The 19,960-nt window shown below is 45.8% G+C and overlaps 1 protein-coding gene across 6 annotated transcripts in view; it reads left to right on the forward strand.

The window, feature by feature from the left end:
- The first annotated feature begins 1,304 nt into the window (after nt 1-1,304).
- Nucleotides 1,305-19,960, forward strand: part of IQSEC1 (IQ motif and Sec7 domain ArfGEF 1) — a 363,771-nt gene continuing 345,115 nt past the window's right edge. For 3 of the 6 annotated variants that reach the window (XM_076345942.1, XM_076345928.1, XM_076345930.1), the window contains exon 1: nt 1,305-1,810. In XM_076345942.1, coding sequence (XP_076202057.1) covers nt 1,545-1,810 — 266 coding nt within the window. In that variant the 5' untranslated portion in view covers nt 1,305-1,544. The remainder of the gene's footprint in view (nt 1,811-19,960) is intronic. The other 3 variants (XM_076345932.1, XM_076345933.1, XM_076345935.1) reach the window with 1 other exon arrangement.

Raw genomic sequence — 19,960 nt, forward strand, 5'->3', positions numbered from 1 at the left:
AGGACAGATGGGGAGAGCCCAGGGACTCCAGCGCCTCCAGCAGCCACGGCTGCCGTCAGTCCCCCCCTTCCTCACTCTGCTGAATCAGCCATACTCCAAAAGCAACGCATCCTGGCAAACGCTAGTAAGAGCTGACTCCACAAGAAAGGGCTTGTGCTTTAGTGACAGCAGAAACAACTGCTGCAAGAAAATTTTTATTAACTGAAAACTTGCAAAGTTTAAAGGTGGAGAGAAGAGGTAGAAAAGTGAGAAAAAAAAATTAAGGAGACATTAAGAGGAAGGGAGGAGAAAAGCATGTCTTCACCTTCCTATCTTCTTCCTGCAGTCTCTCCCTCTGTTTCCCTTTCCTATTCCCGGTTTTCACAAGCATTCCCAACAGGCATTCAGCTGGGATGATACAAGACCCAAATCTCAGCAACTTTTCTTGGCTTGATGCAACCTTAACGGGAAGCAGCGTTTCACCAACAGAGGTTTTAAATGTCAAGGCTGCCGATGGGAAAGGCAGAGAGAGGTCTCTGCTACCAGCAGTTAGCACGAGTCTGACTTGGGGCATGCTGCTACAGCTCCCACCTCCGAGGGAGCCAACACCCCGGTGCTAGTCAAACAATAAATAATCGTTCCCCAGATGTGCCAGGGAAAAGCTTTGCTCTCCCACCAGGTCTCGCAGACCAGGTTCCCTGCATGGCTGCCCTACCCCGCCTGCCGCCGCGCACGACGCCCTTCTCCCCGGGCCCTCTCCGGCACGCCCGGGGGGCCGGGGCCGCCCCGCACCGCCGGGCAGAAGCGCTCCGGGGCCGAGGCCTTCCCCAGTCCCCGAGACGGCACCCCGCACCTCCCCCGGGGCTCTCCCCAGCGCGGGGACGGGCTGGCGGCGCCCACCGCGCCCGCGGAAGGGGGCCGCGGACCCGCGCGGGGATGCGCCGCTCCGCACCGCCGCGGCGGCCGCCGCTCCGCCGAGCCCCCTCAGCCGCCAGCCCCCCGGAGGAGGCAGCCGCGGCTACTTAAAGCGCATCCCCAGCGGCGGCAGCCCACCGCGGCCGAGGCGGGAGAGCGGCGGGCGGCTGGCTCCGGCGCGGGATCAGCCAGGGCCGGCGGGGAGCCGCAGCGCCGGGCGGGCTGCGGGCTCCCATGCCCGGCTGCGAGCTCCGCGGGGGCGCGGGCGCTGCCAGGCGACGGGCTAACCCGGCTGCGGCTCTGGCAGGGCGGGACAGCGCCCGTGCGCCAGCGCGGCGGAGCTCCGAGCAGCACCGGCGGCGGCTCCGGCCGGCGGCTCGGCGCCCGCAGTCCCCACCGGCTCTGCCCTCGCTCGGCAGCGGGAAGCCGAGCACCAGCAATGGCGGCTCGGACTAGGAGCCGCTGCGCGCCGCTCCTACGCTCGCCTGGGCAGCCGCTGCTCTAGGAGGGGAAGAGCGGAGCTCACAGGGGGGGCTGGTTTCCGGCGGGTTATTTATTTCTTCCCTCTCCCTTAAGTTCCCAGCGGAGCGGGCTGGCCGGCACCTGCGCCCCCCACCTGCTTCTCGGAGGGTGAAAGGTGTGGGGAGGCCATGGAGAGCCCAGCGGAGAACCCCAGCAAGGCGGCGGAGTACCTGAAGGAGCTGAACAAGATTATTGAGACGCAGCAGGAGCTGCTGGAGAAGCAGAAGCGGAGGATAGACGAGCTGGAGCAGCAAGTGGCCAAGTTGTACCACGAAAACGCCTGTCTCCAGGACGAGCATCACCGGCACCTGGCCACATGCAGGCTCCAGCAGAGCGTCCCCCCCGCCTACCCGGGGGTGCTGAGCGCCATCCAGGAAAACGCAAAGCACGAAAAGTAAGTGCTGCCCGGGTTTGTTTGCCCTTTTTCGAGGAGGGTGTTTCTGTAGCGGGGCTTTCCTTCCCTTTCGTCTCCCGCTTTCCGTTTCCTAAAGCCGCCCCGCGTACAAGCCCTGGGAAGCAGCGGAGCTCTCTGCCGCGTGTGCCCGGGAGCGAGCTCCGGTCCGCTCTGTGGGCAGCTCGCCGCGAAGGCGGGGGCCCTCGCCGAGCGGCGGTGGAGGGTGGAGGGGCTGGCCTCAGCCTCTACACCCCTAGCCGGCACCTCACCGGTTCTCTAGCGGGGATCCCGCGGAGAGCGGGCCCCGGGGGGTCCGAGCCGCGGCGGCACGGCCGGGGGCTCCCCCGGGCGGGCTTCTCCGCCCTCCGTCCCCACGGCTTTCTCCGCGGCCGCCTCTGCTCCCCGCCGCCGGGGCCCCGGCAGCCCTCTGCGCTCGGGGGGATGCCCCGGGCACGCCGCCCTCCCGGCAGAGCAACAATAACGGGGCGCAGGGAGGAGCGGGGCGAGCTCTGCCCTTCTCCCCGCGGCCTGTTCCCCGAGTACCGCGGGCGCCCCGGGAAGCCGCTCGCCCCTCGGGGGGCGCGGGGGCGAGGCCCCGCGGGAGACGCCCCGCGCTTCCCGCGGGGGCGGCGTGCGCTCCCCGCTGGCCGTGCCTGGGGGGCCGCGGCGGTTTTGAGGACCCCCGGCGGCGCGGGGAGCCGCCCGCCGCGCTCTCGCCGCTAACGAAAGTGACCCGGTGAGGGGTCAGTAAACATTGGCAGCTCGCCACCGCGCGGGCTGGCTCCTGCCACTGTGAGCTCGCCCGTTTCCGAGGCGCGTTCGCTCCCGGCGTTTGCATCTATTTCCAGCCTCTATAATCTGTAATTAATCGTGTGCTTCTCTACAGCGTACGGAAAGCTGCTTAATTGCGCGCGATTCTTAAGTAACAGGAATTCAAGAGTATCGGTAACTGAAGTCGTGGCGCTTACCCGCCGTGTTTCTACTCGTGGAAAAGTGGTTAAGACTCAGTTTTACTTGAGCGGGGTGGGAAAGGCATGCATCGTATTAAGAGCCCACCTCGCTGCTCTGATACAACACAATGGGCCATTTGTAATCCGGTGCGCTCGAATTCCTTATATTTACAGATGCCCACCCGGCTCTCGGCGGCAGTTTTCTCCGGCCACCGAGCCAGCGCAGCCCCCCCCGCCCGCCCGCCCTGTGGCGGAGCCGTGCGCGCCCGGTTGCTTAAGGGACCGCCCGCCGTGAGAAACGTCTCTCGCCGCTCCGGGCGAGCAGGGAACGAAAGCTCCTCGCCAGCCCGAGGCGAGGGCTGCGGGGGCTGCCGGGACAGCCCTCCGCGGAGCTGGGACGCCCGTCCCCGCCGAGCGGCGCGCCCGGGTCCGCCTGCCGTGTCCCCGGGGGTGCGCCCTGCCTTCGGGCGCAGGGTGCGTCCGCTGTGGGAGACGCCGGGGGTTTAGGGGCTCCCTCCCGGCTCGGCTGTCTTGGCCGCATCTTGCTTCTCAAGGCCCTGACGGTAGCCGGGGCGAGGACCTGCGGGGAGGGGTGCCTCCGGGTGAACCCGGAGGAGCTGCCTCAGGTCCTCGGGTCTCTTGCTGACTACGCGTGTGCCCTCAGCGGGACGGTTATGGTAGGGTAGGAAGTGCTGCTGCTTAGGGAGTCCTGAAATTGTGGTGCTCTGGAATAGTGTTTTCTTAGCGTACTGTTGTGGAGGTTGAAGGAGACGTGGAAAGGGTCGTTGGCCACTCGGTGCCCCCTTTGCCTGCTGCTATTTCCAAATGCCTTGCACCTGTCCGGTGCAGCGGAGCGGAAAGGGAAGCAGCTCTTCCTCCCCCGCTCCCTTCTTGCTGTCAGAGTGTAAATGCATAGGGGTTTTTTCTGGCGATGCTGGGATAATCATTTTAGGCTTTTTTATAAACAGAGATGTCTCTATGAAAACTAAACAAATAGCTCCTTACACAGACTGGAGAGCATATGCTGTCATTTAACAATCAGTCCCATAAGGAGAAAGAGCTATTTCCAGAAAGCAAGGAATATTTACACAAATCCTACCCCATGCATCCATATCCAGTACCCGAGGATTTTTTGTGGCTGTGCTTCCAGTACAAGACGTCAACTCAGCTATCTTGTCTCATTTGTCTCTTGCAAATGACATTACTAAAAATTGTACAAATGGCTTGCCTTGTTTGATAATATTTCTCTTCTCCAGCCCAAGACTCGTTTGCAGAGCCCGCTTTGGGCAGGCAGCTCTGGGGACTCAGAGGCTTTTAAGTCTCTTAAGTGGATTTGATGCTGGGATCAGAATTAATCCAGGATATTTATGGCAGAGTTGTATCGCTCTGAGGCATAGCCTGCAGGGCTTAGTGGGGAAGCTGGGAGACAGCCCTCGCTGGGAGACTGTTCCTGGGCTGGGCCCTTTGCCCACGCACGTGTCTGTGGGGAATCAGATTGTCAGGGCCACCTTCATCTGAGGAATACTGCCCCACCGAACCATCCCGTATCCATCACTGTCGTCCCCCTCCTTTTGTAGGGAGCAAGCCTGTTCTCTTCCCCAGGAGACCCTGCCTCACTGGGTGGGTGGATCTCACTTGTGGGCTCCCCAGCTGCATGGGCTGGGGGCTGTGGCAGTGGCTGCTGAGGCTCCAGCTGCCTGGGAGCTGGGGCAACAGGGCAGCCACAGGATCAGTTTACTCTCTGGCTGGACACAAAAGATGGAGGAAGTCTCCAACTTGGAAAATAGAAAATACCCTTGTTTTAAAGTCTTCTCCCAGTCCTGCAGTTACTTTGGCTTTATGAAAGCCTAACCTGCAGATTCTGGGTGTCTGCAGCTTCCCATTCAGAAGCTCAGTCCCAGTTTCCCCAGAATTAAATGTCATGCGTACCTTGCGTATGTTTGGGTGGGGAATAAGGATCCCTTGTTTGCTGAAGTTCAGCATCGGATGTCAGTGATGCTTGCTTTGGGCATCTCTGGTGTTAGGAGAGAGGCAGCGTGTGAGGTGGTGCGTCCAGCTTGTTCCCTCCTGCCCTCAGTGCACAGACCTCCCCTTGTCTTCCTCCTTCCAGAGGCAGCAGAACTGCTCCATGCCCAAGTACCAGCGGTGATCATTGCTCTTCCTTACCCTCCAGTACTTCAAAACTAAAATGACCGGAATCCTTTTTTTAAAGGAAACTGGGCTTCTCTTAGTCAAATACATCGAGAAATTGGTACTTTTAGGAAGTCACTATAGTGCTTGTACCTTGAGACTTGAAGAGGTTTTTTCTAAACTGCTTAGACTCCTGTCTCTGCAGCAGTTCCACCTGTGTAAAGTGGATGTGGATCACTGACGCTGTAGTGTCAAGACAGCTGTTTCGTATTACCAGATGGTGGTTAACTTGTGTGATACAAAAGGAAGCACAGAAATGTTATACAACACAATATGCTTATGATTAGTTCTTATACTTAATAAAAGATACCTAAAAAAAACCCCAACAAACAACACCACAAGTCCTGAAACTTTTCAGTTCTTACAATGGGAAGAATATACAACTGAAGACTGCTTAAATAATTTGGAAAGGCTGGCATATTTGTAGAAATTCTTTAGCTTGATCTCTTGTGGGGTGGGGAACTGTCAAGGAGCCCTGTGATAGACTTCTGGAAGAAAAAAACCACCAGTCCAGTAAGGCAAAAATAAGGTTTGTGTCCTTCCAAAAAAGGACCAGAGTAGAAAGCGAGCTGCTTTTGTGTAGGTTGCTATCTGAGGGAGGGAAGAGTGGGGGGGATGGATTAGCAGGTGCAGGTGTGCTCGTTATCTCGCAAGGAGGATACACCAAAAAAGGTTTGTGTGCTGTTTCCCTGAATTTTGTAGTGATTTGCTGAGTGCAAATCAACCTTAAAATCCGCAAGTGGAATTGAGGATAATTAGTTGATTACAAGGCTTTGTTAGATGTAATGAATCAGCAGGTTAAAGATAACAATAGGTATTTAACTCATTAAGTTGTATAAGACTAATTTTCAGTTAATCCATCTCATTTAACATTTGAGAAAACAGCAAGAACTTCTAAAACTTGGATCCTCAGTGTAAGGAAGACGTGTTCAACACATCCATTTTGGTAAGGCACTTTTTAGTGTAAATATGTAAAAACAAATGTACTGGATCTTCTCAAATCTAGACTAGTACAATTCTTCCAGGTCTGAAAATTCAACACTGGCATGTTACCAGCTTAGGGAGTGATATTTGTACTTAACCTAATCAAGTTAAAAACTGTGCTGCTTTTCCACTGAGAAAGTGCCTGGTAAGAGTTTGAGCAGGAGGGAGAGAATAACTGTCTGCTAAGACAGAACGGTCTTAGAGGGCTGTTATTTGCAACTCAGTCTAAATTCTGCACCTGGCCCAACTGATTTATTTTTAAATGAATCTAGGACTGGCTTTGTTCTCTGGGGAAAAACAGTCACAATCCAGAGCTTTAAGCAATCATCGCTGTGTTTAGGAGATACTCTCAATCTCAGCTGAGGTGTACTTAGTGCAATCTAGGAAGTGGAAGTTGTTGCTCTGGTGACAGTCACATGTGAAGGCTGCTTTATGGCCTACATAAAATGAGCTTGTAGCTTTGCATGTCGCTATTGGCACTGAATGCACAGTCTCAGCAGGAAGCCAAAGATTGCATCAGTGTAGAGACCAGCCTGACTTTTTTTTTTTTCCCCCTCCAGAGATGTCCGTTACGGAGACAGACTGTTCATATGACGCAAATCCTATTTCATTGCCTGGGCTGCACTTGAACAGCAGCTTATTTTTGTTTGCTTTGGTGAGGTAGAGGTATCCAGCGTCTGTTAAAGTATGCTCATGTTTGGGCAAGATTTTGCTTTCTCTGCCTTCTTGTCAACAAGGATGTAGATGAAGTGCTTTTGTTAGGTCCTCTTTCTCAATCAGCTGTGTAGGAAAGGGTGATTTGTGACTGATAGTCTTGCTGGAAGAAGTCCACAGTACAAGTGCGGTTATTACTAAAAGATGCACCTCTATCTATTTAGCTTATTTTGCTCACGAAGAATATATTTATGTGGAAAGCATAGTTTGTGTCCAAAATAAACACTTTACTACCACAGTGTACTATATATTCTGTCAGTCCTGTTATAGCATATAGGGATAGTGTGATTTTGAGGCTGGGCAGAATCTAAACTTGCATCTGCAAATAATTTAATTCTGCTTGTTTTATTTTCAATACATAACAGGAGCAGTATGACTACTGAGCTATGAGGATAAGGATTCGACACTGAAGAGAGTGCTTTTGCTTTTGAAGCACTCATTTCAGAATCATTAATGTGATTTGTACATCAGCAGATGAGTGAGCATCTCTTTACAGGCGTTTGTTTTTTCTGGCCAACTGTAGGAAATCAATAGTGGGAAGATGCAGAATAAGACCAGAACTTGCTAACTAAACTCAACTAAATTATTTTGGATCTCTGTTGAAATATTGGCAAATTCTTGTACTTAACATCTGCTAAATGATAACATGTAAAGACAAATTAATTTGAAAATTGATGTGTACTGTATAACTAATAAAACAAGTATTAAAAAAAAAAAGGGAGGGATGTGCAAAAAACACAGCGATGACAAAATAACATGCTGGTATCAAGAAGGTTCCTGGAAATCGGAGGAGGGAGAGAAAATATAGTCCATAAAGAAAACAACAAAAATACATGCTATTTTGGGAGAGGAAAACAAATGCAGCAGAAAGTAACCCTTCCTATAACATAATGAGTTTAAAGATGGTTTCAAAACCTGAAATGAAGTAAACCTGTTCCATTTAAAGAAGACCAGACCTAAAGAATTATTAGTACTCAGTGGATCTGAAATGCTTCTCCAATGAAGCCTTTTATTCTGCTGACACAAAACACAACTTTTGAGCTTCCTAACTTTTGAGTTCTTGTGTTCTGAACTTTAAGAACAAAGTATGTTTTCATGCTAGTTAGCGCTTTGACGTTTTTCCTTGTGGATTCACCGTCGAGGAAATTGAAATGCACTTCCAAAGATTTGCTTGTGGAAAATATTTGACAATGTTTGTGGATCCTAGGTCCTCAGTGAGCAAATGAGAGCCGCTGTAATTACCGTGAGTCAAGTATATGTCTGAAGACGCCCTTCCCTCTCCTCCATAAAACCTCACTCCAAAACAAGCCTGTATATGATGCTCTATATGCATATATGCTTGTAGTTCACCACCAGCATACTGCTCGCTCTCCATTTCTCATGCGAGGCATGTAATGGAAGACCTGAGTATTAGTCTGCTAGTTATTACCAGAAAATATAGCTGTGAGTTCAGTATGAAGGCCTGCGTGAAGTAGAGGCGCTCAAACTTGAGCAACTGTGTCCTTAACTTCTGAAAAGCCAGTAAGTTTGGAACGGCGTACTGTTGTCATAAGGCAATGGCTCTTGGGTCAGTCCTAAAAATTAGTGTAATCTCCAATGCAGTAATTCCCACTTGTCAACAAAGTACAGTTTTACATTTTAAAATTACATTAGAGGGATGGCACTGAACAACTCCATAGAAACATGGGCTTAGGGGGAGCAGGAGCCGACCTGTTCTTCACAAGTGTGCCAAGTGCAGTGCTTTTGAAGAACTTAGCTTCCTGTTGAGTGGGGGATGCTAAACTTTGTCCTTATCCACTTAAAGTAACAAACTTCTGGGAGAATGTGAAGTATAGACATACGCATTTCTGAGTCTGATTTGCGGTCTTGTTGGCCTGGTTATTTGCATAGGAAGACAAGTCTCCATCCGTCCTTAGGGAAGGTGTCTTCTGGCAAAGAATAAGTTGCAGCTTTTTTGAAAACCTGAAGCAAAATACATCACGTTCAGAGAAGTATCTGTAGGAAGAACTTATTCAATGGCAGATCACAGAAGCTATGAGGAAAAAAGAACAAGGTATTTAAAGGTGTTTTCTTACAGCATACTGATGGGGGAGTAAATTATTAACATTAAAACAGTAAATTATAAAATGCTTCTTGCAAGTAGCATCTCAAAAAGCTTAATTTAATTTTTTACACGCAGTAAAGCTAGGTGGCTTTTATTCTTGTGCTGGTCAGTGACGCTAAACTGGAATTGGTGTGCTGTATTCAGTGTTGCGTGCCAGACCATGGCCTTTAGATGCTGAGTTTCTGCATAGAGCGGTTGCAGAAGTACGTGGGTTCCTCCAGGACTTTCTTAAGGGTATGAGGCTGGTTAGGAACAGCCACAGTTGCTTCCTCTGCGCTTCCAATTTTGACACTATTTAATTTTGTGGGCCCCTGTAGGGTACAGCTGTGCAGACCTGCAAAGCATTGCGGTACACTGAATTGAAACCCTGAGTTTGTGGCTCATTTGGGGTTACAATTGCTAATACGGGAAGAGTTGCCTGTAAAGTAGGCAGCTTATACCTGGGTGAGTTAAGTGTTTGTTACTTTGAGCCTTCTTCTGTCTGAGGGCTCCTGCCTTCTGCATGCAGGTGGCAAGGAGGTCATCTCATGCTATTCACCGAGGGGGTGTGTGGGAAGCTTCTTAGGTAAGTGGATTTTGCAGGCCAGAAGTACTGCCTGATACGCAGCCCACACTTGCATTATTCTAATTTGATCCTATCATTCCTACTCATACCCTCTCTATTATGTTAATTCCACCTTTTTTGTGTTTTGCAGCCTGCAGATACTCTTAGGCTATTCTTGCCAGTGCTCCTGTCTTTCATCTTAGCTCAGTGAGCCTGTGAATGAGTTTGTCATCGTTTCATTCTGCCTGTATCCTTGCCTAATTGTATTATTTTTTTCTAGGCAGAATTGTTGAATTAGAAATTTGGACAATGAGCAGGCTTTGGTACAGTAGGGCAGTGCGATTTGAAGAGAGAGTATATGATTGTGCATTCTGCTGGATTTTGGGTCTTTGGTAGCTGTCCCTAATGCGGGCTGCTTTTTTCCCACCCCCTTTGCTAGGGGACTCCTCTGCAGATTCTTCACGGTATTTCTTTGAAATGCTAGAATTCTTAGTTGCTGTAGCTTACTGTGTTACTGGGAGAGAAACGCTGGTTTGTGCTGGCTAGAAATCTGGCTAAGAATTGTTACCCTGTTCTGGTCATTACCATGGCGTTGTGATTAAGGACAGAAGTAGGAGTAAGAGGTGTTTCTTTAGTCCCATCTGGTGACCTGTTGTTTGCCCTTGGCAAAACTGAGTGCTGATAACGATTGCTATTTTACAGATGGGCAAGTCAAGGTTAAAGTTAACAATCATCTCTTAATAGGTTGTTCAGAGATTTAGGTGAAAAATGATTGCATTAGGTATAACACTTGCGACAAACATGCTTTTTTTAAATCCTGGGTTCCCCTTCATAGCTATATACCAACTTGCTTGTTTTTAATGATGTTATTTGTATGGTTAGTGTAAGGAAAAACTAATAATGTTGCTGCAAAGTGGCCGAAATATTTCAACAGGGTGAACGCTGTAAAGCAGAACAGCTTTCGCAACAGAATCTGAAACCCCGAGTCGTACGTTCTTCAAACAGCTAGGTACATAAATGCATCTCTTTGTTTACCAAACTCTGTAATTCTGCATGGAGTCTCGCCCCCCCCCCCCCCCCCCGATCCCAGCAGAGCAGCGGGTCCCTCTCAGTGACTTTTGCTCCCTCTGCTGGCTTCTTTTTAAACTGCTTACCAGGTTCCTGCCTCTGTGTGTGTGTGTGTGTTCATATATGCACATTCAGTGTGGAATCTGCTGTTGAATGGCAGCGTCTGTACCACCTTCGCATCTCTTCAAAGCGTTGGAAAGACTGCTACCAACGTGGCTGAAGATTTCTCATGAGTTAAGTTTTTTCTTCTAGTGTCTTAAAGCGCAGAGGTAAACTTCCCTTTCAAATAGCACCGCTTTAAAATATCCACAGAAAAGAAATGACTCTGCTGTAAGGCATCTGTGTAGACTGAATGAGTCTTACTGCTGTGCCAGATAAGAAAAATACTGCTACGGAGCAGCTCTCTATAGCAATTGATTGAAACATAATGTACATTATTTGCACATTAGTAAGATTTCTAGTCAGACTTCCCTGACGAACATGAATAGAGACAGAGACATACATGTAATACATCTTTTGCTGCACCACAGTAATTCAGATTTACTAAATGAAAACAGCCCTTTATTCCGAATAAAACAAATAAAGCCGAGGAAGGAAGGTGGAGAAACAATCCTCCTGTCCTTTTTCAGAGTCTAAGATGCAGCTGGGACTTGATGTTTGTCAGGGTTTCTCCATCTTTGCTGGATTTCTGCTAGCTGAAAAGTAACTGCAGGTAGTGTGGACCACTCATTAAGAGCTTTTAATTACTCTTCTTGGGCGTCGGAACATGTAGCTATAGGGTGAACAGGCTGAAGTTTTGTTAAGAAGCCAAGCTTGCCAAACAGTAAGCGCTTTTCCCAGGCTGTGGGAACTGGTTGTGCCCATCTCTGCAAACTCATTTCTGCCCTCAGAGTTTTTTAACTGACAAGTTGGACTGTCAAATGGTACTTGATAATCATGCTAGGAGGGACAGGCTCTGAGCTATGGAGGATCTTGGCCTGGAAGACCTATGAAAAACTTGAGGCTAATGAAGCCCTTTCCCTTCCCTACAGAATGTGAACCACCATCTTGTGGACATAGTTTCACAAGTGTGTTTTCAAGGAAGAGAAGAACTTGACCATTTAATGTGTTCTTTTTGTTTTTCCTAGCCACCCCTACCAGTTTTCTGTCCAATTGAACAAGAGTTTTCTCTACTGTGAAGACGGCTTATTAGTTCTGCAACTTACTTTCTACAACTTTTGCATTCTTTTTATTGGGTATATCTAAAATTCAGGTGTAAACTTGAGTAGTGTAAGGTCTATGTGTTTTGAAATGACTATTGATCAAGGTGAGATAATGACCCCCTTACTGAACTTTGTACTAATGTGCATTTGCACTAGCACTTAAAACTATCCTTTCAGGATCACATTTGGAGTCTCTAAAATACCATATTTTGATGTTGGCAGTCTCTGTTTGGAATTTGCTGTACTATTTTTGCTGAGTGGATGGAGCTGTGTAGCACTTCCAACAACCATCAACTAATTCTCCTAAAGTAATGCTGCCATAGTAAACAGATCCCTACCAAATTTCCAGGCTGCCAGTGTTGAAGCAGTATGCACCAAGCTGTATATTTGATGAAGTTTGAGTTACTGGCAAACTGAGTTGTGGTTTTTATTATCCTTTCTGTTTATTGAGAATGATGCTAAAACTACTATTTGTGCCACCCTCCGTTAATTTCTCCCCCCTCTAATTTTCAAGCAGTTTGAGTTCTGTGAAATAGATCTTTCGTTTTGCTGCGTTCAGACCTCTGCTACCTTATGATCAAATTCCAGCTCCTGGGAGGACTTTAGTTTTCTCCTGTATTTTTCCGTTGTGGAGTAGTGAACAGATAGATCTGAACAGTGCGGGAATATTTGGCCTGTACTGCTCTGCAGCGTGGCTCTGAAGGGAATGCCTGCCAAAAGAGGAGCCTAAGGGGCACAATCTGAAGTGCTCTTGTGTACAGTTGGGTGTGTTAGAGTGCCACGGAGATCATTGCAGAGTCCAGGGTGCGTGAAAGCTGTTTCATGAAGCTAATTGCAGATGACACTTAGTTTGGCAGTTGCTGGATTTGTTCAAAGTTGAATTAAGAGAATGGAACGGTCTCTACTGCTTTTGCCTAATCAGCTGGTGACTTGAGGGGCCCAACACGCTGCCTTTCCTCAAAGGCTTCAATGGCTCTTGTGTGCTCTCTCAAAGCTGGGAAAGCAGGAGGAGGAATCCAGCTTGGGTCTCCTACACAGTATAGGAGATTTTTTTTTTTTTTTAGTCCTTAAGATTAGTATCTCAGTCAACTTACTGTTGAAGTAGTCTTCAAAACTGACAACAGCAAACTTCAGCAAACTTCGTCAGCCTTCAGTGAATACTGTAAGGATCCCTGTATAACAACACTGGGTTGTTTTGGAGCTTGGCTTCTGCTACATTGAAAATGGAGTGTCTCCAGGTTAGAGCTACTCAGACATGATTATTTGTCATGCCTAGGAAACACTACTGTAACCAAAGAAGAATCTCTTTGAAATTCTGACTGCATTTAAATTAGGAGAGCAGTGACTGGTTATTACTGAAATAAGAAGACAAGGCATGCTGGAATGGCAACTTCTTTATGAAGGTGTAAAGGGAGAGTGTCAGCCTGAATGTCTGCAATTCTTCTGTCACAGTGGTCCCTAGCAGTCACAGGGAGAAGCTGAAGGGGAATCCTTGCCCGCTGCCAGGTGTGACCCTCCCGCTTGGGAGGAATACTGGAGTGTGACGGTTCTTAGCAGTGGACTGCACGCTTGTGGATCAGTAGACCTCAATATCGAGTTGGGGCTGGTTACAGATAAGAAATGGGATGTTTTAATAAGATGAGGTGAACATGACCTCTGTTCACTTGACTGGTCTAAGTTGCCTCTATTTCAGAGGTTCACTGCAGCAACACTTTGTTTCTCATTATCTTTCTACGGATGTAATGGTTCTCCGAGCATGCTTGGGGAATATAAAATCTCTTCTGTTTGGTTGTCTTCTGTGCACTGTTAGTGATCCCGCAAATAACAACAAATGTCAAGGATGTGTGTGAGAGATTATAGATAAATGATTGTCTTCCAGTTTAGGTTCAAGCATGTCACATCATTCTGCAGCTTTGATCTCTTAGTATGGCTTTTTTTGAATTTAGAAACTTGTGTTTCACAAGAAAGAAGAATTTCTGACAAACCAAAAGCAAGTAAAATCACTTCTAATGTACTGTAATATATAACAGTATTCTTTTAACATGGTTTCTTGGTAGGATGGACACATACAGCATTGAACCTTAAGGGCTTCTAGGAATTTCATGTGCACTCAAGCCTGTAGGAGGTAACTATTATGTCTATTCTGTGGACGCACTCTTTGCTATAGTGTTAATAGCTAAACTGTGTAGGTGCCACTTGTGCTCTGTGCATATACCTTGAAGTAAAAGGTCTGAGTCTTTGGTGCTTGTGACTGCTCCAGGTCATGTACAGTTGCCATGCATCGTGTGTCCAGGGAAGGCTGCAAACAGGCATTAATCTCCCACCCTGCAATGCAGCTGGGATGTTGTAATTGTGCTAAATTCAGAGGGACTTCTTAGCCATTCTGGTCACGATGGCTGCAGTGGAGGGATTGCAGAGAGCCGAGCTATCGTTCTTCATTCTTGCTGCTTACCTTGCTACATTCACTTCATCTTCCTTTCACCAATCAACTCAAAGTAGAAACTGGTTCAGACTACGTTCTGCTTGATAGTCTTTTGTTCCCTTAATAGCTTCCTTAGCGAGGCAGACGTATTCCTCCAGAAATGAAATTTAAGCATCGATATTCAAATCCAAAACATCTTGATATATCGTAATTTTAAATTTTTGCCCTGAGTGTCAGGATCCACTGGCATCATGGACCCCAAGGTGCATGTGTGTGGTGTGCTGTATGTATGCACAGCATTTTAGGCTGGCTTTCTTTATCTTCAGATTACGCAGTGGTGTCCTTTGTTCATGAGTAGATAGGACTATTTATGTTAAAGGTCCTCATGGTGACAGCATGAATTTGCGGTAGTAGGAATATCCCTTTGAGTCTTTACTCGCTGCTAGGAGTTACGATTGATGGTTCCTTGTTGTGGAGAATAGGTGTGTATTGGCTTTTTTCTTGTATTCCAGCTTTATATATAGACCCGTAGCAGAAATGTTTGACTAATGTTGCTTTCAAGTTGGGGAAAGTGTGTACGCTTCAAAGAACATCTGCTTTAATCTGTTGTTCTTTCTATTTAGCTTTCTGCTTGACCTAGGCAGGACTGTGGATGGTGATTCTTAAACCGTAAGTGTAACTTTGGTTTTAGCAGTAAATTTTACTAACAGACGTTTTTTGATGTTTGTCTTGATGTTTAAAAAGACCAAAATGGCCCATAAAATCTTATGTCTTAATTCATGCACATAACTTAGATAGCTGTATAGTGCCACGGAAGTTACCAGGCTCTAGTTACAGAAAAGTAAAATGGTTACGTCTGACCCTTCCTGTTGCTGGCATATTTACCTTTATGAAGTAAACAGGTGGGAGGATTTCCCTTTTCATGTAGTGTAGTCTTTCCTTGTGTTGATCTCCCCTATTTAGAGACCTGAAGAGTGAGCTATTCATGCGCAGAGGGTAGGGCTGTGATCTAATGCAAATGAACTAGCTAGATTTGAATAAGGTAAAATCTATATTCAGCTTTCAGGCTTGATTCTATTTTAAGCTTTTAATTGAGTCCACCGCTTCTTGAGTGCTTGAGGTTTTCATGTGTTGGGAGAATGACTTTGTCTTGCAGAAGAGGAGAAAACTTAACTTTTTTCTAGTTTGACTAAGGTTGCAACGCTAGTGCTAGTACAATGTCAGCACTGACACAGAACGTGCACGCTGCCTTGTGCGCTTGTATTTGTGGGATTAGTGGCTGTGCTAATCAAGCATTTGGAGATGCGAGTACCAGTGAGGGAAGGGAGGAGAGTTAGTACCACAGAATGATAATCCGAGTGCAAGAACTTGTTATCTGTGAACTTTTTCCCAAACGGCTTGGGAAGAAAACTTTCAAGGCAGTGATCTGAGAGTCTTCTGAGACTGCAGGGGTAATTCAATAGCTACTTCTGGCTTGCATTTCAAAGAAAACTCTAAAAGGGTAGTAAAAGCCACCTCACATTAGGTATGTGAGACTTCTTAAATGTGAGCAATAACTAGTGACCTTTGATTTAATTCCAGTGACGTGAAACTTGATGGGCCAGTGCTAGGCTCTTGTGGAAAATCTCATCCGCTGTAGCTTTAGGTGGAGTACACCTCAGTGTGCTTGCTCAATATTTAATCAGAGGGTTATGTGCAGGCAACTGTAAGCTCTGATACCTGGGGAAGGGGAGGCAGGGAAATAATTGCTGCTCCTGCTTTCCCGAATTGCTGACGTTACTTCCTGTAAGTTTCCTGGTCTTTGCTGCTTAAAAAAAGGAATAGTTGGACTTGAATCTGGATTCTCTGTTAAGCAGCAGAGGCTGCTTTTAATCCTAAAAAGGTGATCTCCATGCTGAAATCTCTTCACAGCAGTATGGTTAAAGGGGGTTTTGGTGGTGCACAAGTGTTCAAGCAGTACGGTCTTCTGTCTAGTATTAACTTGGGTAATAGATGAAATCTCATGCTAACATGAAGCAATTCATAATTATAAGCTGTACTCTACAATGAAGTCTCACAGTACTCTGCATTTTCCCCTTCAACCTATACACACCCCTAGGGCAGAAATGTCGTCCTCTGGGAGTTGAGACTTAGATTGTATATATGAAGTCAGATAGCAGTCAGAATGTGTGTGAACACATACTTTTCTTCGTTGGATTTGTTGTGTTGAAATCTGATCTAGGCAGTAGACTGTCTAAGAGGCTAAATGACAGGTAAGTATCTTCAGTGCTTCAGTTGGACCTCACGCCTTAAAGGAAGCTAAGAACCCTTATAAAAGCAGAAAAAATTTCATGTTTCTTTTCCCCCACCCTCTCTGCTGTCTTTCTCAATATAGTGACAACTTCGAGATAGCATAAATTTGCCTGTCTCAGAACTTATCAGTGAGAAACTGGTGCTGATACTGGTGCTCAAAAAGAGGTATCAGGCTTTCATCTCATAGGCTTTTATGTGCTGGGTAGTGACTTTTCCCCACCTGCATTTTTTCAACCATCTTATGACTTCCTACAGCAATATTACCTTTATCCAAATGTATCTGATAAGAGTTGCTCTTAACTGGGAGATGGAGGGTTGTCTGTCCTCTTGCCTGTTCCCTCTGAAAGCAAGAAAGTATAATTTTGTTTTTTAAATGCATTGGAGAGTTGGGTAACTTTTCTTTAGGAAAGTGCTTTCTAGCACTGAGCTTTACTTACTATGTAACGTGGTATATCCCCAGAACTTGCTGACATAAGCTGTGATCTTCACCTCTAGTTGTTCACGAAAAACATTATTTCCTTGACCTTACTTACCTCTAAGGACTATGTGCAGTGTTAGAAACTTGTTTGAGTATTTTACTCTAGAGTAAGGAAAACTGCTAGTAAATCAGGTACCAGTCTGGTTTGTCTACTGAGTGAGTAGTGCATAGTCTGAGTCTCCTACCTTTACTCCTGGGAAGAGGTCATTGTTTTAAGCAACTCTTTGCTATGTGAGCATCTTTAAAAAGGAGGTGCTTCCCAGATTTTTAAGGACTGATCAGAAGTGATTTTTTTGTAAATGTGGCATGGCATGACCCTCTTAAGCTGTTCTGTGAGTCATCTTGCTGTGAGTGAAGGAAGTAAAACCTCTTTAAGCTAGATGAAGGGTCCCTTTTAGATAATGTTATTTAACTGAGAATATTCTTTGCTTATGATAAACTATGCAATGAACCTTGATATTACCAACACATTTAACTAACTTTTACAAAGGTAACTGACTTTGACAAAGGTCACCGGAGCTTTGTTTAATATAGTTTGTCCAAGTTTGTAATATTGTCAATCTTCATGCATTATATTCATGTATGCTCTTGTATTCTGGCTAAACAAATACATTGTGTAGAAGTGACTGTTTAGCAGCCTGCTATTGTAATAATAAATATTAACTAAAACTAGTCTGATCTGCTTTGTAATTTTTGGGGTGAATCTAGGATCCATAGGAGACTGGCCGGTAATCACAACTGAAGGGCAAGTTCTCCTGTCTGTTTCCTCTGATGAACTGTCACCAGCTTAATACTAAATACTTTTTGAACCAAGCCCTAGAAATATACTTCTGGATTGTTGGGTTTATCATTTTAGAATCCAGAAAACTTTGAAACGTTCACTCCTGTTTTGATAGATCTGGTTGCCATGCTGAGTGCAAAATATGAAAGTTAGTGGCTTTCCTTTTAAAACTATTTTATGAAAGGAACTAAAAAGACCATTTAGAGACAAATAGCCAATTTGTAAGTTGTCATGCTCCTTGGTAGCTGAAATGCCAACAAAATACCTCAAATCTATGTCACCTGCTCAACTAAGCACAGGTTTTTCACTTTACTGCTTGTGCTCAGCTGAATAGGTGTTTCTGTTGGTGGAAAGTTAACTGGGCAAAATTCTCATTCAGGCAGAAATGATTCCTAGTAGTGATCTCTTAACTGTGACAGATCTGCTCCTTTTCCAAATAATGGGATTCTTTCAAGAAGTCTGTCTTAATTGATGTCCAATGTATGATGTTATCTTCACCGATTAAAATCCTTTCTTTATTTGAAGAAGGGGAAGGTAACAGAAAAACTCAAGTGTGCTGCCTGTGGCTTTCCGCCAACTTGTCAGATAGTTAATTTAGTTGAACAGGAATTCTTTGTCAGCAACAAAGATTTTTTTTTTTTTTAACTTGAGCAGGTTGCTTCTCTTTCCAAAGAGTAATGACAATATAGGGTATGTTGATCTCCACATATTAGGTAGATTCCTGGGAGATGGAAAAACTTAAATCTCTAATTAGAAGTCTGACTTAGTTGAAATAGAAAGCTAAGTTCTAATAAGTAGTAATGCCTGGGATGCGGTGATAATAGCTAAGATGAACTGCAGTGCCTTGGGGATTGTGAAGCTTGTGATGCTGTCAAAGCAGATACGTTGTTCTCTTCTCCCTTGGCGAATTTTGTATTTAATATGATGATCAGAGGTACTATCGCTCTCCCCAGTACACTTGAGAAAATGTAGTGAATGAAGAATGGTTGAACACATTAGCTGCAGCTTTGCAGTTTGAGACCTCCTATATGATAATTGTTCTTTGAATTGAAAAACTTTTAAAGTTGATAAATTCTATTGTTATTTTCCAGACACAGATGAGTGAATTGAGCTTAAGTATCTTTGCAAGGACGTGTTTAATGTCAGAGGTCCTGGCTCCTAGTCTAGACTAAGTGTGTCTGAAAAACAGCATCCTTTTCTCAAACTGGGAAACATGGCAGCAGGATGACCTCTTGTCATTGTGAGCTGAGATCCTGGTTAGCGTACAGCAGGCAGGCAGGGAGACTTCACAGAGTGGGTTTGAAACCAACAAAAGAGAAGGAGGTGAAATACAAGAGAATTAAAACTAGAAGAATCACTCTGATATACCTTTGATAGAAATTCTGATCCCAGTACAGGAGCATCAAAGTAGATGCAGCATTGAAGAGTTTCACTGACTCTACTAAAATAAATAGCTCTTGTTGACTTACTTGAGCATGCAAACTAAGGGATAGCAACTCCAAGGTCACTCCAAATGCATGTTTTGTTCTTACGCTACTTGCATGCTAGCAAAGGGAAGCTAAGTAGAGGTCAGGGCTTCTACTGGAGATAGTTGTGTTTTACCACATTATCTAGCACTGTCTTTACCTCACATCCCAGGTATGGATTCAGTTCATACGAAGCATGTGAATACCCTTGCACACCAGGTAAGATGTCTTATACTTGAGGACTTAGTGGGTGCTAGCTTGTTGTCCTGGTGACTGTGAGAAGGAAGAAAAACGTCCCCCTTTCCAGGTCAGCAGTGCTTAGTTTTGGAGTTTCCTGCTTGATCTTTCCTAGGTCTCCCACTGAGGCTATTCTTTAGTATGTTAGTGAGGAGGATGTTCTGTATGTCTGATGCAATTCAGTAAACATTTGACTGCTAATCAAGTCCTATAATTTTGTTTATAATATCCTTGTAGGAATGGGATGGAGCGGGCAAGCAAGCTGGCTTTTGTGGTGCTGATCCCCTGCCGTGTGTCTATCTGGATGTTGACAAGAAGGAGGTGTTAGGTACTTGCTTGTATAGCAATTGAACATCCTTGACATAGTGTATGCAGCAAAAGTATGTTGTTCTGATATTCCTCAGCATGTAAAAAAAACCCTGTCTCAAAGCATCATGTTCCCAAACAATGCAGGTAGAAGACTAAATTATTTGTCAGCTTAATTCATTATCTCTCCTGTGACTGCTATATTTAGACAGTAAGTGACTTTATTCTTGTTTTGCATTTTTCTTTCTACTAGCCAATCTCCTCCTCTGTTTGAAAGGCAAATGCTCTTTCTGTAAATCCTGGTGCTTTTGAGGCGTGTTTCCTCATTCAAGAGGGAGCTCATTTTTTCATGTTCTGTTGTATTTGGAAAGCAGTGCTTCGAGGAAGCTTGCTTCTGTGCTTACTCTGCTTA

Source organism: Aptenodytes patagonicus, chromosome 8 (genome assembly GCF_965638725.1).
Source record: "Aptenodytes patagonicus chromosome 8, bAptPat1.pri.cur, whole genome shotgun sequence".
NCBI classification, from domain to species: Eukaryota; Metazoa; Chordata; class Aves; order Sphenisciformes; family Spheniscidae; genus Aptenodytes; species Aptenodytes patagonicus.